The 19391-nt window shown below is 44.1% G+C and overlaps 1 protein-coding gene across 1 annotated transcript in view; it reads left to right on the plus strand.

Moving 5' to 3' along the window:
- The window catches only part of DRD3 (dopamine receptor D3), a gene marked incomplete at its 3' end in the record, with an annotated part of 43438 nt that extends 24365 nt beyond the window's left edge, over window positions 1–19073 (plus strand). Inside the window, 7 exon segments of the mRNA XM_082654165.1 lie at window positions 5684–5826; window positions 12901–13097; window positions 14211–14237; window positions 14239–14280; window positions 14282–14290; window positions 17400–17745; window positions 18877–19073. Coding sequence (XP_082510291.1) covers window positions 5684–5826; window positions 12901–13097; window positions 14211–14237; window positions 14239–14280; window positions 14282–14290; window positions 17400–17745; window positions 18877–19073 — 961 coding nt within the window.
- Between the last annotated feature and the right edge of the window lie 318 nt (window positions 19074–19391).

Genomic DNA, 19391 nt, shown 5'->3' on the forward strand with positions numbered 1-19391 from the left:
CTAATCAGTCTGTTTCCAACGTCCATTGACTTACCCACTGAGCACACTGCCAGCGTTCCGGCCACGCCAGAAAAGACCCAAAAAGCTAGAAGCTCAAAAGGAGGCGGCTGGCCAGGTAGCGATTGGGCAGCACGCGCAGCGCGCGCTCACGCTCTGACCGAAGACCCGGAAGAGCCGGGTGAGCGCTGGGCCCACGCCCAGCCCTGCCCTGGCCTGCGGTCGGTCATCTGCGATCGATTCGGGAGGAGATCAGAGGCTGAGCAGTCTGCTTGAGTTGGAATTCAGGGTCCCTGCAGGGCTGCAGGAACCAGGGGGGCCGAGCTTTCCCTCCCCGCCTCCCCACTGGGGGCCTGGAGAGCCCCCAGGTGAGCCGTGAACTTCTCACCCCGCCGCGCTGGCTGGGTTCTTGCTGCATTCTGGTGCCCTCCGATGGCCAATGCCGGAACAGCCTCTGTGTTTCAGCCCCGATGGCAAGCTTCCTGGCGTTTTTTCACCCTAGAAACAAATTTGGCGCGGGGGGGTGGGGGGGTCTCATTTATTCTAAAAGCTTAATCATGTTTTAAAACTAAGAAGAAAAACTATATAAATGTAACAGTGGTAAACGTAGTCTCATCTCTCACTTCTTACCCAAGTTAACAAGAGTTTTGACACAGAAATTTTCCCTAATGCAGACTTTCTCCAACTTGTCTAATCTTGTAAGATGCACTTGCTTGTTAAAAATACAAACTTCTGGCTTCCCCGGTGGCGCAGTGGTTGAGAGTCCGCCTGCCGATGCAGGGGACGCGTGTTCGTGCCCCGGTCCGGGAGGATCCCGCGTGCCGCGGAGCGGCTGGGCCTGTGAGCCAGGGCCGCTGAGCCTGCGTGTCCCGAGCCTGTGCTCCGCAACGGGAGAGGCCGCGACGGTGAGAGGCCCGCGTACCGCACAAAAAAAAAAAAAATACAAACTTCTGGAGTGGAACAAGTATCCAAGGGTGTGGCCTTGGAATATGTGTTTTAACAGGACCCCCGGAAATTAATACAATCAAGCTAATTGATGGGGTAACTCAGTTCTGGGTAGCCACGATGCTCTCAAAGTACAAACCACCTTTCAGTGCCACGTTTCCTGAGGAAGCCCTTGTCCCCCGTAAGGCCTCAGAGACTTGGCAGTGCCCTTGGCAGGGAGCAGGGCACCCAGGAGAGACCTGGCCTCGGAGACTGGTACCACCAGCTGTGGGAACTTGATTTCATCATGTAACCTCTCTATGTCCTTGATTCCTCCTTTATGAAATGGAGCCAATGCTCCCTACACTTACTGACTCATTGAATTAATGGGAGTCTCCAAGAAGTTGCTGAATATTAAAGCGGATCTAGGAAAGTGTGCAACGTTCAGTGGTGGGCTTGGAGTCAGCTTGTAATGGCTAGTGGGAACTGATTGGCAAAATTTTAGTTTTTTGAGCCGGTTATTAAACCATTGGTGTAACTTGAAGTGGACAATGGTGGGAGTATTTGTACCACAGAAATTGACAAATGGTATAAATTAGGGCTTTTTTTCACCTGCAGAGCCAGTTGTTAGGCATTTAGCAGCACACTACCAAATTATGGAATGGTCGGGTTCTTTTACGTCCAAGGTCATTATGTAAATGAAGGCCAACAGGTCTGGACAGGAAGAAGTGTGCCATACCTTTCCTTCCTGACCCTCATCAGCTCTTTGGCCAGGACAACTGTGGGCTTCAGGCTCAGCCTCTCCTCCACGGTGCCTCAGGGATCACTGCTGAGGGCCAGACCCTGGTTGACATATTTGACGTGAAGCCCCAGCTCACTGCCCCAGCAGAGTCAGAAGTCCTGAGAGAGTGAGAGGCCTGGAGGAGTGCCAGGTGCTGCTTGCCCTGCTCCTTTATCGCCAAGTTAGGGATTCAAGGGAGGATCTATAGTGTATGTGCATCAGGAGAAGGGAACTGGGTTGTCATGGGCCTTCCTTGAGGCTGGTGGTGGGATCGTAATTTGACCTTATTAAATAAGGACTCTATTTCTCCCTCTTGACAAAGAAGCCACCTCTGTCACATGTTAGGGTGCCAAGGCCAAGTTCTGCAGAGTCTGCCTCCATCTCAGCCCTCAGAGCTGACTCTCAGGCTGCTCTTTGGGGATACAAATGTTAACACGTGAACTCTAAGGCCAGATGCATATGAGGCAGATGAGTCAGGTGGCTGGCACATATAGGAGGAGCATCAGGGAGCACTACCCCACCCCCTCCAGCCCAGGGTCTGTCCTTCCCTTCCTCAGCCCCAAGCCTTGAGGTGCACAAGAGGAGCTAAGGGGGTTCCTGCTCTGCATCTGGCCTCCAGGTCCCCTGGACACTGACGAGACAATGAAAAATTGAGCATATGTACTATTTACAATTGCCAAGATATGGAAGCAACCTAAATGTCCATCAACAGATGAATGAATAAAGAAGATGTGGTATATATATATACAATGGAATAATACTCAGTCATAAAAAAGAATGAAATAATGTCATTTGCAGCAACATGGATGGACCTAGAGATTATCATACTAAGTGAAGTTAGACAGAGAGAGACAAATATCATATATCACTTATATGTGGAATCTAAAAAAAATGATACAGATGAACTTACTTACAAAACAGAAACAGACTCACAGACATAGAAAAATACTTATGCTTACCAAAGGGGAAAGGTGGACAGGACAGATAAATTAGGAATTTGGGAGTAACATATACACACTACTATATATAAAATAGATAAAGCAAGGACCTACTGTATAGCACAGGAACTATACTCAATATTTTGTAATAACCTATATGGGAAAAGAATCTGAAAAAGAATGTATATATAACTGATTCACTTTGCTGTATACCTGAAACTAACATATTGTAAATCAACAATACTTCAATAATAAATAAATAAATAAATAAATAAATAAATAAATAAATAAATAAAAATTGAGCATATGTAGACCCAGCTATATATATTAGATCCCTTGAGCTGGGCTAGGATTAGAATTGTTCTCTTATGAGGAAGGAAGCCTTCAGAGTCCATGAGGCAGTCAACAGCTTCTTACTACTTGCTTTGTACAAGGACCTATATGGAATACCAAGGCTATAAGATGATTTGAGCCATTAAGTAACTTAAATCCTATGGGGTCTATCTCTCTCCAGCCATGAGGCAAGTCCAGTAATGCAGGCAGAAGGGCAACGTGATTGATTGGCATAGGAGTGCTATGCATTCAGGGTTAGAGGTTCTGTAAGATAGAAGGACTGGGAAGGTTACTGGAGAGCTGATCTGGGATTAAAGGAGAGAAAAAATGAGCTACCCAGGGAAGGAAAAGGGATAATGGATTGAACAAAGACTGTTGAAGATAACCCGTCACTAGGCCAGTATGGCTGCAGTTATATGTTAAGTGTCAGGGTCCAACGGAAGGTCAGGTTGGCTGGGCAAGTTGGGGTCATGTTGAGGAAGGCTAAGTATTGACGTTGTATTTGTTTTCTGTTGCTGTGTAACAAATTATCACAAATGTAGTGACTTTATATCCATTTTTAATCTCACAGGTCAAAAAGTCTGCACCATGTAGGTAGGTTCTCTGCTAAGGGTCTCACAAGGCTGAAAATGAGGTGTAGGCTGACTTGTGTTTTCGTCTTCCAAACGTATTCAGGTAGTCAGTAGAATTCAGTTCCTTGCAGTTATAAGATTGAGGTTCCCACTTTCTTGGTGGTTGTCAACCAGGGGCTGTTCTCAGTTCACATAGGCCTTTTGCTGTTCCTTGCCAAATGATCTTTCCCCAAACACGGCAGTTTGCCCCTTGCAGGCCAGGAGGATGATTTCTCATGCTTTGAATCTCTCTGAATTAAGGAAGGGCTCAGTCCCTTTCAAGGGCTCACCTTGATAATTATCAGGCTCACCCAAGATAATCTCCTTTTTGATTTACTCAGTCTGTTGATTTGTAATCTAATCACAGGATTTCTACTAGTTCTACAGTGCATAAATCTTGGGGGCCATCTTAGAATTATGCCTATTTCAGACAGTTTTCATCTGAGTCGGGGGAAACATGGGGTGGGGTGGACATGATGAAATCTATTTGGGGACTTAGCAATAGGAGACCAGCCAGGAGGCTGTGGCCATCACAGAGAAAAAGTGGTAGAAAAGAAATGCATGGATAATGGGGAAGATACCATAATGGGTAAATTTACAGGACCTGCTGTCCTTCTGCCTAAAATGTTCTTCTCCTACCTTCCCTCATGACTGGCTCCCTCTCACCCCACTCATTTCCCTACCCACTTATGTCATTTGCCCCTTCTTTACATCCTCCACTATCCTTAAACACATCACCCAGCTTACTTCCTTCGTGATACTCATTTTATATTAGCATTTTTTTCATCTATCTACTCCACTCAACTCCCAGCTCAGTAAGGACAGAGACAATGTCCCATTTTCACATCTCTGTATTTCCAGAATAAGACCTGGTATATAGTGAGAACTCAATAAATACTGAATGAATGAAAGGCTAAATGAATGGGTGAGCAAATGATATGGAAGGGCCAAAGAAGAGTCAAAAAGCCTGAATGTTGGATGTGGATGTCTGGAAGAAAGGCAGGAAGTGGAAGCAGATTAAGAGATGTAGGGAAATAGGAAGATCTATTTCAGATAATTTGAGTTTGGGACAACCATGGAGCAATCGTGCAGGTAAGTCCAATAAGCAGCTGTAAATGTACGTGTGGATATACCACAGAAAAGACAACAATATCCAACAGGAATAAGAAACTGTGCTTCGACCGTGTAAAAGCATGTGCTGTAGAGCGAATGTTTGTGCCCCCCTCCCCAAATTCATATGTTAAAATCCTAACTGCCAATGTGATGGTATAGGAGGTGGGACCTTTGGGTGGTGATTAGGGCTCCACCCTCATGCATGGGATTAGTGCCCTTATAAAAGAGACTCCAGAGAGCTCCCCTCAGCCCTCCCACCGTGTGAGAACACAGCAAGAAGACTGCCGTCTACAAGCCAAGAAGTGGGTTTTCACCAGGCACCAAATCTGCCAGCACATGGATGCTGGACTTCCCAGCCTCCTGAACTGTGAAATATAAATATTTATTGTTTAAGTCACCCAGTGTATGGTATTTTTGATATAGCAGCCCAAGCAGATTAAGACAGCATGAAAACTTGATTTTAAAATAAGCCTTCATTGGATATTACTCATCTCTATTTACAAAATCTCTGCTACTTGGAATAGTTGTCACTACGAGGGTTAGAATTAATGTTAGGATACAGGCAGGGCTAAACATCCTCTTTGGGCACAGTTCCATCATTATCTGAAAAACTGTGGGAGAACGTAAAGGCACACAAACCAGCATCTAGAGTCTTCAAGGTTAAGGGTGTGTGAATATAAGGCTGGGATATGCTGGGCCGTCAACCAGCATTGGTAAGAAGCTCTCCGGCAACCCAGTGTTGTTATGCTATGCTTTTTATTCTTTCTCCCTTTCTCTGCTCACCTCCCTCAATGAGTACTTCATCTATCTTGTCTCAGCCTTTCTGCTATGTTCGCTCAAATACCCCTTTCTCTCTAAGTTTCTCGAACCAAGTTATTTTTCTCCTGCCACATGTTATCAACCTGAGTATTTCTCTAGTAAACTCTTTCAACTTGTCTTTAGAACCTTTCTCATCATGTCTATCCTCTCTCCCCTCCCTTTCACAGGTACACTGCAGTGGTCATGCCAGTTCACTACCAACATGGCACAGGACAGAGCTCCTGTCGGCGCGTGACCCTCATGATCACGGCTGTCTGGGTGCTGGCCTTTGCTGTGTCTTGCCCTCTCCTCTTTGGCTTCAACACCACAGGTAACAATGACGGCCCCACTTCCAATAGCGGCGTGATTCACAGCACATCTGAATGGTTGTGAGTGGTGCTCTGACCCCTGGTCAATGTAATCAAATGAGGATGCTATAGACTGCAAAGCGTTGGCCTTTATTGATTACGAATAAAATAGAAAACAAAACCTCTTCAATTAATGGCACAGGAATAATGTTCTGCCCCAATTAATGAAAAGTCTGCTTACTCCTATTTTGAAAGAAAAGCCATTGTATTCATTTGAAGAAATGTGCCAGTTAAAAAACTATGCTATATGAATAATTCAGGTGAAGTTTACTAACGAAAAGATGGTAATTCGTAATGGATTTACAATGCAAAATAACATATCATGAAAGCCCTGGAGTAGGGTATACAGTTCTAACTTTTTATTCAATAAAAATCATTTCTGGTGTTTGGGAACTAGGATGAATTCCTAAATTACTGGAGGATGTATTTTATATTTTTTAATATACAAAAATTTTGGCCATGGTGCTTGGCACATGGTACATCTTCTATTGGATGGATGGATGGATGGATGGATGGGTGGATGGACAAATGGATGAACAATGTGTATATCTGAGTTGTCTGGGATTTTAGATATGACACCAATCCAAACTGACACCTCACAGTGCCTTCAGTGTCTGTTCCATGACCATCTTTCAGCCTCAAGAATTTCATGTGTTGAATGGAAAGTATTAGCACATATAGTATAGTTACAGGTATTGAAAATAAACAGAGTGTTCACTAAGAGAGAACTGATTGACTCATGTTCTAGTGTTCATCTGGATTTCTTATTTTCTCCATTTGAATTGATTCATTCAATTCCTACTATGTTCCAGGTTCATGAATTGCTGGTATATATGTACAAGTCACGTAGCTGTGTACTTATGTATATACAGATATATTATATGTAACACATTACATATAAATACAGGAAACTCTTAACTTATATATAGTCTTCAAAGAGTCATTTGCTGGTCAATTATTTAGAAGTCAAAATACATTTAGGAAGACAGAGGCTCTGGAGTCAGAAAAATCTAGATTCAAACTCCAGTTCGGCTGCTTAACAGCTGCGTCTGCTTGAACAAGTTACTTAACTTTTCTAAGTTAAGCTTCCTTGTTGATAAATTTGGGATAACAATATAGCACAGCATAAACTTGAACAAAATCAAGTATGTGGACCAGGTCTATGTATTTAGTTAGGAAGTTTTCAATATTTATTTTTATATATGGCCTCCTACAAGTAAGTCCAGCAACTTCATCTCTAAAATTATATGTTAGGTTGAACTCTTTATAATAGATGACATATTACTGCATGTGTCATATGTCTTTACTTATTACTGTTCAGGGTTGTAATCAAACCATGCATATCTTTATATGTGATTCAGGGTGAATTTTGACTCCCTATAATTTTCATTGACTCTAGAATCTAAGCCTACATATGTTATAACTCCACTCTACCTCCTTCACAGAGTTCTTTTACAAGTAAGTGAGGATTAAATTGGGATAACATACATAGATGTGCGAAACACATATCACCTGCTCAAGGTTAGGCTTGTTTCTCTGCTGCATTAGAGGTTAAGTAGCCAAGTTATCCAACAAAGATGTGCCTGGTTAACTCAGGGTGTTCCTAAAATATGTTGTTATTGTCTTTGCGTTACTCTTTAATGCTTCCCATTATCGGTCACCAATGTCACGTTATAAACACAAACATGCGTGTGCACGCACGTGCACCAAGGCGACATTCTCTAACACGACTGTAGAAGCTGACTCTGGCGCTCAAATACCATTTCAATGAGTCTAAATGTGCTTTGGGGGTTAGTCCGATAACTAAGCCACCTTCTATATCCATGTTTCTATGAGAAAATGCCTTCTAAGTTGGAATTTGTAGTATGGGCCACTTCCTACCACTGCTAGACCAAGGCAATCCTTAACCCGGCCAGCAGCAAAGCCCCACCAACTTTTGCTGGGCCGAGTGATTCCTCTTCCTCATTCTTAGAGGCTGGCAGGGGCGGTCTTTCTCATGTGCACGCGTGGGCGCGCGCACACACACACACACACACACACACACACACACACACACACACCTGGTAACACTTAGTCAAAATCTGACGTTAGACAGAGTTCCCAGTTAAAGTCAACATATAAAGTGAAGAAGAATGAGGACCTAATGCAGTTTTGTTGCCACCAGTGAGATCATTATTGTTTCAGAAACAAAACTCAGAAAAATCTTTCCAAAAGGATTTTCAAATATAGAATTGAGAAGGCAAAAAAGGCTCATGACTTACCACGTATAGGCTCACTTCTTTCTCATCTCTCTCTCTCTCTGTCTCTTACTTTTAAATTTATTAATTAGGCTACAGAAGGCTCTCCACGTATTCATGTATTGTGCTCGTGTCAGGTCCATTGTAAAAGCCCAGTAGATACTAGCTAGTGTTATTGTTGTTATTATTATTATGTATTAGAAAATGTTCCTGTGCCTCAAAATTTAACTATGCCCCTGCTCCAAGGGATATCTAAACAGTGGTAGTCCTTGCTCTGCTCTCAGGGAATTCGTAAGCAGGACTCAAGGCAGAGAAGCCCCACTGGCCTTCTCTGCCTCAGTCTGACCTTCACAGCAAAGCTTCATTATCTTGATAGACGTGGGTTTCTCCAGCACCTCTTACAGCTCTAAGGAATTTCCCAAGTTCATTCAAAAGCCCAATATAAATGACTTCTCTCGGCCATTTTTTTCTACTCCTCCTGTGAGAAGGAGAAAAGGGCAGGATACTGCCAACAACACCTGATATTGGCAGTGGCTGGACTTTCATGAGGTGCAACACAAAACAGAACTTTCTGGCAGGGCTCTTCTTTTAAGGAATTGGGCTGCCACGTGGGACTCTGAATTGTCAGAGAACGTAACGTAGAGGAAAGTTGAACTTCAGGTTCTTCTATCTTGGAATTGCTCTTATTGCCCGAAAAAGAGTGACATGCATGTCTGGATGCACACATAAAGCAGCATCTTGGGTCACAGAGAGTTCCAGGACTGTGGGGCCTGGCTGACCCGTGTTGCCCCAGGTCCCAGCAGAGACCCAGCAGTCAGGAGCCAAATATCACATCGTCAACAGCCCCTGATGGCAGCAGAGGATGGAGTGTTAGTACTAGAGGAAACCTGAAAGATCCCTGACCCTTTTATTTTACAGAAAAGAAAAATAACTAGTATTTAAATTTCTGTTAAATCAGATAGCTATTGGGTTATTAAAAATTCCAGAATGGATAAGCAATAGCTGGTGACCAGGGTTTAAGAAACTTTCAAGGGCAGAAGAACTTAAAGTTGAGAAAGTCCTACCAACTGACTTAATTTTCCTCTGAAACAAAGAAATGGAGGAGGGCTATTTAGATTTTAGCAATAGAACGCCTCACCTGGCTTTCAGAACCCTGCATCTGGGGGTAGGGGGACTTGGTTGAGAAGAACAAAGAGAATACTAGGCTCATCCTCGATCAAATTCATTAAGATCTCCTGTCTTTGGAAACAAATTGAGGACAAATCCTTCAATGAGCTAGAAGTTCATGAATCTCTCAACTCAACTGGCTTTTGACTTTGCCATTCACATGACTGTGGGACTCAAGTTCCCAGGCTAGCCCACGAAATGTATTTAGTGTATCACCGGGCACAGCGCCTTGACTACAGCGGGTGCTCTGTAAACTTGTGTTGAATGAGTCAGTGGATGAGTCCTCATCATTCTTTCCTCCTTAGCTGTTGAGATTAGTTGGGGTAAACATCCCAGTCTCGGAGGATGGGGGGTAGCCTCCTGGCCTTCCCTATTATGCTCCAGCTAGTGACTGCTGATGCGCTTATGGAAAATGTTCATCTGTACAGTTTGCTCATTTATTCATCATTCATGTATTCGTTCATTCAATAACTGTTATGCTGACAGCACACTACCCTTTCAGTTAAATAATCAAGACAAAGCACCTCATTTCCTGGGGAAGCCTAGCTCCTGGGGGCCTCACTGCCCTCACCACTTCCTCAGGACTCAGCAGAGAGAAGCTTTCAGAATTGCTGTGTGTGGTGTTTCACTCTGCACTGCCCACAGGACACACACCCAGGCCAGGCCTGGCGGAGGCTGGGGCAGGGCCCCACTCACTGCCCAACAGCCTCCAGCATCACTCTGCCTGCTGACAGGCCTCACGGGGCACATAACATGGAGAAATTCTGGGAGAGGCTGCAAAACTCTAAGGACAGGCAGCAGTTTCTTAGGTAGGAGAGGAAGGAAGGGATGACAATGCAGGTTCAGGGACTGTATACTGAAGATCATTGATCAGCCATTTCGAAATAGCTATGTGCTCTCTCTTCACTCTGTTTCTCATACATATCCTTTCAATATTTCAACGTTTCAATAGTTCAATGCTTTTAATGGAAAAATAAATACTTGCACATGATAAAACATAAGGTATAATGAGGTATATATACAGACTTACCTGTACGTCTCCCTTCTACCCTAGATTGCCAGTCCCCCTGTCCCCTCCCTAGAAGTGAACACCCATATTCTTAAAAGATAATGCTCGGGACTTCCCTGGAGATCCAGTGGTTAAGACTCCGAGCTTCCACTGCAGCGCGCACGGGTTCAATCCCTGGTCAGGGAACTAAGACCCCGCACGCCATGCTTGAAGCAAGTGCATACACACACCCGTGCATGGACACATGTGAGTGTGTGTGTGTGTCCATGTTTACACAGATGGAAGCATACTATACCCACTCTGGCTCCTGGCTTTTTAAATGTCGTAGTTAATATATAAAATATAGAGGTCAGCCTCCCAAAGCCCAGAGGAGGATAGAGAAGGGTAGATGGTATATCTGCAGAGACGCATGGGGACTATCTAGCACACCAAGGATGGTGACAAGACGAATAGGCGGAAAGTGACCCTGCCACCCCTCTGACCCCCTCTCACTACAAAATGTGCTGAGGTACCTCCTCATTAGAGGAGGCATTTCAATCATAGTCAGACGCTGACAGCAGGGGAGCTGACGGCAGGGGAGGGGTGATCACTGCCAGCGTGGCTCCTTACAGATTCAGAAGGACCACCAGCCGCCACCCTATCCTTACTCCCAACCCCACTCCCCTAGAAGACCAGAAGATGCCATTTTGGTGACCACTGTTCAGAGTTTTATGAGTCATTTCCTAAAAGATGATGATATAGGCTTTGGTGAGATGACATTAATTTTACCTGAATTTTACCCTGCTACCAAGAGAATCAGAGAATTGGGAGTAGCTCATAAAGATTCTGGTGGCAGTGCCGTCATTAAAAGGCCTGACTGAGCACTGAATACATGCTTTATTGTTCATTTTGTTTTAATTCTTAGCTGTTGCTCCCTTCTCTCCCCCACAAATATTGTTCCCTATAAGTCTCTCTCCAAATTTTCATTCCAAGTGATACCTTCCCTTTCAAGTTCAAAGAGCTCGGAGGAAGTATATAATAAATAATAGTAAAGAATAAATGATAATAATAGTTACCATTTCGTCTCACAACCACTACATGAGACAATATTTTTGTCCTTCTTTTACAGACCATGAAACTGAGGCTTGGCATAGCTAAGTAACATGCCCAAGGTCACACAGTTAGTGAATGGAGACCTGGGTCTCCCACTTCAGGCTGCCTGGCCTCTACCTACCTCCGTAGACCAAGAAGCAGAATGAGGGGCCCATGTGGCCACGGCCCTCTCCCCACCAGTTCACATCTGAGGCTGCATCTTCCGAGGCCAGAGTTTGGGCTGGAGAATGCCCATCCCTTTATTAAGATTGGCTGGATGTGCCAACACCTGTTGCTGACAGGACAAAGTGCAAATTTGTCGTGCCCCAATAGTAGAGGGAGGTGGAGAGTCAAAATCACAGAAAGAACATTGGTTTTGGGGTCAAAATGACTGGAGGAACACATCCAGGCTGTGTGTTGTTAGGTCACTTACTGAATAGCTCTGAGCCTTAGTCTGCTCATCTGAGAATAGAGACAGTAATGGTACCTGCCAACATCATGTTGCACATTTATTAGGTAAGATAATGTGTCGAAAGCCCTTGGAATCACCTGGAAGATATTAGTTTCCTTCCACTTTCTTTTTCAAGATGGGGCAAGTTGCAGGCCTTACTCTGGCTACTGGAGGGATCTCAACATCTGCTAGTGAAGAAGACAAAGTTGCAGGGCCCCCTAAGGAGGAAGGGCAGGAGCGTTTCAGGACATAAAGAAAGGATGTGCCTCGATTCACATTGCCCACGATGACAGTGGGTTTACTGGCCCTTTTCCCATCTCAACCCTGAGCAGTACTGGGATTCGCTGAGAAATAGACTTGCCTGCATTCAGCCACCACCTGCCCGACAACTCAGATTCAAAACCGGGGACCTGGCATTCTCAGCAAAGAAGCCTTCCTCCTTTCTTTCATTGCATGCAACAATCCTCTGATGCCTCCACACAGGCAGGCCCTTTTCTGGGGGCCGCACCCCTCCTGGGAGCCTTTGCTCTGTTGCTCTGTGACACCCCCCGACCCCCGCCTCCCAGGCCGCGTTCCTCTGTGATGCTTAGCGCAGCATACGGAAGGGATCGTCTGTCTGTCTAGACTGGGAGCTCCTTCAAGGGAGGACACTGTGTCTTATTCATCTTTGCAGCCCCATTGTAGAGCAGTGTCTGGCATGTGATCATCGGTAAATTTTCTTTTTAGTGAACTGTGCGTGACATCGGGATGAATTAGACCTCCTACTCTCAGCGAGAGGACGACGTAGGTGTCTGACATGACACCCTCACGAGTTAACAATCAGGCCATGTGTGCTAACTGCACAGTAAAGGGCTGTGGGGCACAAAGGAAGTAAGAGTCGCTCCTGACTGAGAAAATCAAGCAAGGAAGCCTCCACGGAGGAGGCAGCACATAGACCAGGACATGATGAGGGGGTAGGTGGGACAGACCAGTGCTTCTCGAAGCTCCACTGTGGATTCGATGGTGGAGACACCACACATGATGTGAGGTCATATTTTGTGCTCCCCACCGAGGTCCCATCCTTGGCCAACTACTTTGCTCTCTCCCCTTCTCTCACTCACAGGAGACCCCAGCATCTGCTCCATCTCCAACCCTGACTTTGTCCTCTACTCTTCAGTGGTGTCCTTCTACCTGCCCTTTGGAGTGACTGTCCTCGTCTATGCCAGGATCTATGTGGTGTTGAGACAGAGGAGACGGAAACGGATCCTCACTCGACAGAACAGTCAGTGCATCAGCGTCAGGCCCGGCTTCCCCCAACAGGTAAGCACCCTGGAGGGGCAGAAGGAAGACAACACCCAGCCCCGTGGCCTCCAGCCTTGTGCCCAGCAGTGCATGCTTTTGCCTGTTCTGCCACATCGAGGATCCACATCTGATACCCACCTTTTAATCTGCAGATATTGGCTAGGCTTTAAAGGTAGGAAATCCAATCTCAAAAGTGCACTGATAGTCTTCCCTAGAGCACACTTGACTTAGCAAGATGATAGGATAGCTTCTGGGCTTCTTCTGCTCCCCTTCAAAGTCTTTCATTGTCCCTAAATGGCCAGCTGTTCAGATGTCACACAGGTATGAAGTTTTAATGTGGTAGCTTTACCATTCGCTGATGCCGGGTTTCCAGGAATGACTTTTTGGCCAGATCATTACATCAGGAATCACTGGGGGGGTCCATTGAAACTTCTTGTCCTTTCTAGATCTGCCTCTGTGTTGAGGCACTAACCAGATGAGGGAATGGGAGATGCTGATGACACATTTTACTAGGTCTTTCAAGGCTCTGAAAAGGAAGGTCACTGAAATCTTCTGATTGCTTGGGCTGTGAATTCTGTTCATTCCAGTGTCTGGCACATGCTTCAAGGTGTACTTGAAGCATGAATGGATGAATACCAATCACTTGCAATCTTCTAGGGAAGAGATGGCAGGAATATTATACAGCCTCTGCCTTCATGTAGCTTAGAATCTTAGACAAGCCGATAAAACACACCTCCACCCAAAATTAATGAGCAGCCCAACACTGACTGGGACGTTTGCCAAATGTGAGATGAAGACAACTAAGCATCTAAATATTAAATGCTGGAGAGGTTATAAAAAGATGAAGGTCAGTATGCTCCGGAAAGTCTTCATAGAGTAAGAATTGAGTTTGATGTTGAAGGAAGGTACACATTGGATGTCTAGATCAACCTATAACGACTTGAATGAGAATCAGAACCTCAAACTCAAAGTCCTAAGACTTGCGTAGAGCAAAAATATTGGCCCCTGTGAAATAGGAGGTCAGGACCCAAGACGGAGGATATGAACACACTGTATTCAAAGCATTGTCACCTATATGGTCCAACTATATAGAGCTTAACCCACAACTGTTTCTCCTTCAACCCACCCTAGTCTTCCTGGCTACGGTTGCACCCTATGTGACAGTTTTTCAATAAGGGCCAGATTTCCATCAGATGCCATGGGGAAAAATGGTGAGTAAGCCATGCCTTTGACTGTAGGAAAAGAATAAGAGACACTTTCTCAAGACATTGGCTTGACTTAATTCCACTTCCACCCCAAAATCAAATTTAGCGCCAAGCTCACACTTGCATCTGTAATAAATAACAGATCTGAGACTCTGCCTGATAGCTTCAGAATAGGCATTATCAAATAATATTCCAAAAGCATAGGACTGTTGAGGCAGATCCCAATGACCAGAGCCAATGACTCTTGGATGTGTTGTGAAGATACCATCCAGAACAACCTGCATTAGAGGAAACAGGGCATTGCTGAAACAGACATGGGCAGATCCAAGAAACGCCGAAAAGGGACACTAATGGGAAACCTTCAGGTGCCGTATTTGCCATTAAATATGGGGGAAAACGAGACAATTTCATAGTCACCCTGATTCTTATCCTTCCAATTCAAACCAGCCCCAAGAAAGCCAAGTGCTGCATGGAGCCTGAAGGTGTTAGATAAAAGACCAGTGTTCCTCTCCCTGAGCTCCAGAGCCAAGTAAATATTAGGAATGAAGCTTCAAAAACCCATAACGATGAACGTCTAAGCTTTGTCTAATCTCCGTACAGTTAATTAACCACTTTTACACGGGCCGGATGTAGCTGTTACAGACTCTTGCTGTAAATGATTTTTTTTAATAGATAAGAGATTTAAAGTCCAAGAAGGCTCCAAGGCCAAAAGAAGGAAAAGCGTTGACTACGGAGGAGAGATGGAAGAGTCAAGAAGCTAGCGTTGCCTGGAGTGTGGAGAATTAGGTTCTGTCCTGCCATCTGGGAGTGGAGGGCTCTGCCAGGCAGATCCAACGCAATCCAATGTTTCTTCATGTCAGTCATGGAGCTGGTGATAAAAGTTTGCAGAGAGAGCTGAAAAGTACACTCATCAATATAGAATTTTGGAAGAATCACTTTCCTTCTACATGACTGAATTTCCAAATCTGTGAAATGGAGACAAGCTGTACTAGATCAGTGTTCTCAAATAGGAGATTTCATAAATTTTTTTTTTTTTTTTTTTGGCTGTGCTGGGTCTTCGTTGCTGTGTGGGCTTTCTCTAGCTGCAGCGAGCGGGGCCTACTCTTCGCTGTGGTGCATGGGCTTCTCATTGCAGTGGCTTCTCTTGTTGTGGAGCATGGGCCCTCAATGCACAGGCTTCAGTCGTTGCAGCACGCAGGCTCAGTAGTTGCGGCACGTGGGTCCTAGAGCGCAGGCTCAGTAGTTGTGGCGCACGGGCTTAGTTGCTCCGCGGCAAATGGGATCTTCTCGGACCAGGGATCAAACCCATGTCCCCTGCATTGCCAGGTGGATTCTTAAGTTCTGCGCCACCAGGGAAGTCCCAAATCTGAGATTTCATAAGCACTCTCAAAAATTTGTCCCTAGTCCTTTAGTTTCAGAAATAATGCATCTTTTAGAAGATCACTAGATGCCAGCTCAATCATAAAATATAATCTTGGTTACAAATGGTCATTCAGATAAAACATGGTATACTTACATTAATTATTAGAAAATTCCATCAAAATGAAAACCAAATTTAAAAAAAAACTATGTTATGATAGAATTCCTACAAACACCTCTGTGGAGCACAGTTTTTAAAACACTAAATAATCTTGAAGCCCACTTACATTCATTCATTTATTCAACAATGTTTCTAAGTTTGTACAGTGTACCAGCCCTGTGTGTCTAGAAAACTATGATTCCTTGAACTAAGGAGAGACTAGTGAAAGTTCTTGGTTGTTGACACTGACTAACTTACATAAAAAAGGAATTTACTGGAAGGATATCAAGTAGCTCAGACTCAAAGAGAAGGCTGAAGAACAGCTTCAGAAGATGCTGTTCATGCCTAAGGAAGAATCTGGTTCAAATACCTGGGACACTGAACATTGACTGTCACCACCGCTAGATGAATTCTGAAGTCTCCCTGCTTCATGAGCTCTAATTCAAGGTTGTAGGTGCGAATCTCCAATTGGCTGGGCTTGGTTCAGGTACCAGAGCTCTAGCTGCCCAGTGGGGAGGTCGGGGAAAGTGAATATCTGGCTTTTATGGCTTTGGTAAGGGTGCTGGGGAGTCCTGCCTTCTACTCAAGATTGACACAGCATCTGATATTTCAAACACGGAAAGAAGTTCAGACGTTGGCACACACACGTCCTCCCAAAATACCAGAAACTTTCACATATCTTTAGTTTCCTACTCTCAGAGTCTGTTCATCCCAAACCTATTTCTTTTCATTTATTTTCTGTTTTACAAATGAGGCTCAGAGACATTTAATTAACTTGCCCAGGATGCATCAACTAAGTAGGAAGCTGAGATGAAAATCCTGGGTTTTTAAAACTTTTTATTATTGAAAATTTCAAAACTAAAAAAGTAGAAAGACAAATATAACTAAGCCTTCAGTAGTCATCAGCCAGCTCCAGCAGTTATCAACTCATGGCCCCGTCTTCTTTCAACTCCACTCCCACCTACATTCACACACCCCCACTGGATTGTTATGAAGCAAATTTCAAACATAACGACATTTCAGCCAAACATATTTCTCTAAGACTCTCTAAAGGATATGGGCTCTTTTCTAAAACACGTAACCACAATACCACATCACACTAAAAAATTTAATAATAATTCCCTACTATCATTAAATATCCAGTCAATGTTCAAATTTCCCCAGTTGTCTTACAGATTTTTTATAGTTGGTTTATTTGAATCAAAATTCAAATAAGACCCATACCTGGTAAGTGGTGGTGGTGTTGTCACTGCAATTTATTTGTTGAAGAAACTGAGTCATTTGTCTTATTGTTTCCCACTTTCCAGATTTTTCTGCTTACATCTCACTGGAGCCATTTAACATTTTCCTCTGTGTATCCAGGTCATTCTACCTTAAAAAGGCCAGGCTATAATTCTATTCTGCCCTCCTCAAGGGATTATTGTGATTCTCAAATGTTCTTTATGTGGTAGGTGCTTTTGAGTTGTAAAGGCGGAAGCAGATTTTGTTTACCTTAACTTCCCATGAGCCCACCACTCTCAGATGCACCCTCTGTAGGTTTCACACCTACAGAATGATGGCTCCTTCTTCCTTCACTGCATTCTGTTTCCCTTTCAGGAACATTCAGAAGATAAACAATATCCCCAGAAATGTCAGGACCCTCTCTTGTTACACCTACAGCCCCTCTCCCCTGGTCAGACACACATGGAGCTGAAGCGCTACTACAGCATCTGCCAAGATACTGTCTTGGGAAGACCAGGCTTCCAAGAAGGGGAAGGAGAGTTGAAAAGGGAGGGGAGGACTCGGAACTCCCTCAGCCCCACCATGGCACCTAAGCTCAGCTTAGAGGTTCGAAAACTCAGTAATGGCAGGCTGTCGACATCCCTGAAGCTGGGCCTCCTGCAACCTCGGGGAGTGCCGCTGCGGGAGAAGAAGGCAACCCAGATGCTGGTCATGGTGCTTGGTGAGTCAGGTTAAGTTGGGATGGGTTGGATTACGTTGGGTTAGGTTGAGTTCAATGGCACTGGTGGAGGATACTAAGGTAACCATATTTAACAGAAATTGGAAATACAACGACTGTAATATTTATAAATGTTTATAATGTAAATGAAAAGAGTTTGTGAATAAATCTTAACTCTGGTGGAAATTCAAAACACCTAGACTGAAATTTATGAAACCGAACAAGTCACATAATTGAGCTGTGTTTCGTGTCTATCACTTGGAATTATAATGGATAAATCAAATAATAAGTAAGATAATGATTCATTAAATCATCTAGCACATACTGGATATTTCCTACCTGCTTACCTATTTTAAAATATTAAATGAAAAATGTGAGGATGCCAAAAGACTACTGTCATATGGTATTATAACATCTAGATTATTTTAAATACAGAGAAAAAAAAGACTGAAAATTAATTCACTCAGATGTCAAAAGTGATTGATTGTCTTTGTGTGGTGGGTGATTATTTCACTTCTTTCTACTTTTGCATATTTACCCAGTTTTCCATACTGTATAAAATCAGGGCTGGTTTTTATAGTAGAAAAATGTAAATTTATTTAAATAAAGAAATTAAAAATTGATAAGTTGCGGTACCATACAGAGTTAGTGACTGTGAACATATCCTGTTCCCTGTCACAGACAAGCCCCAAACTACTCATGTCTTAGGGACTTCTCATGTCCAGGGAACCTCTATGTTAATCCCCTCAACAACCTTAACTATATGAATTGCATCTTTAAAGTTTTTTTTCCTATCAGTACCTAGGAACATGTCTTGCATGGATAGACATAAAATAAATATTTGAATTGAACTGAGAAGTAGAAAAGACTAGCGAAGGACTATCTAAAGATCAAACCAGAAAACTGATTGAGGAGCAAAGGCTTGGGATGAATCAAAGATGTTAGCATCTAGTTTTCTCACCTAAAAAAAAAAAAAGTGACTAATCACACCTGCTTCATAGGGTTGGTGTAAAAATTAAAAGGGTATGTGAAACTTCCAGCGTAGTAAAGTAGACAACTGTGACTCATTTCCACGTTACAACAAAGGGAGTAAACAAACCCCTGACCCAGTTTTTCTCTTCCTTTGCAACCTAGGGACCTTCATTGTCTGCTGGCTGCCCTTCTTCTTGACCCACATTCTCAATACCCACTGCCAAGCATGCCACGTGTCCCCAGAGCTCTACAGTGCCACCACGTGGCTGGGCTACGTGAACAGCGCCCTGAACCCTGTGATCTATACCACCTTCAACATCGAGTTCCGAAAAGCCTTCCTCAAGATCCTGTCTTGCTGAAGGAGGAGGGAAGACTCCCTGTGCCCACCTTTAGCTGCCAGGCCACCGGGCCACTGGCCAGGGCCTGCTCAAAACACAGTGCGATGTCTGCTGGCATGTGGCGGGAAGAAGATTCCCGAAGGCAAGATGTCCCTGAGTAGCAGGTGTAACGAACTGCTTCCTCCAGAACAGACAGTTCTACCTCCCCAGCTAAACTCTGACTTCACTCTGGCAATCTTCAAGTCGTTCGGAGGCCCCCAAGTGATAAGCAGTAATTCGGCGAGAAGATGATAGAACACGACTCCACACACAAACACAATTTTCATCAGAGGCATGATT

The sequence above is a fragment of the Grampus griseus genome, assembly GCF_964374135.1.
Source record: "Grampus griseus genome assembly, chromosome: 5".
Lineage (NCBI taxonomy): Eukaryota > Metazoa > Chordata > Mammalia > Artiodactyla > Delphinidae > Grampus > Grampus griseus.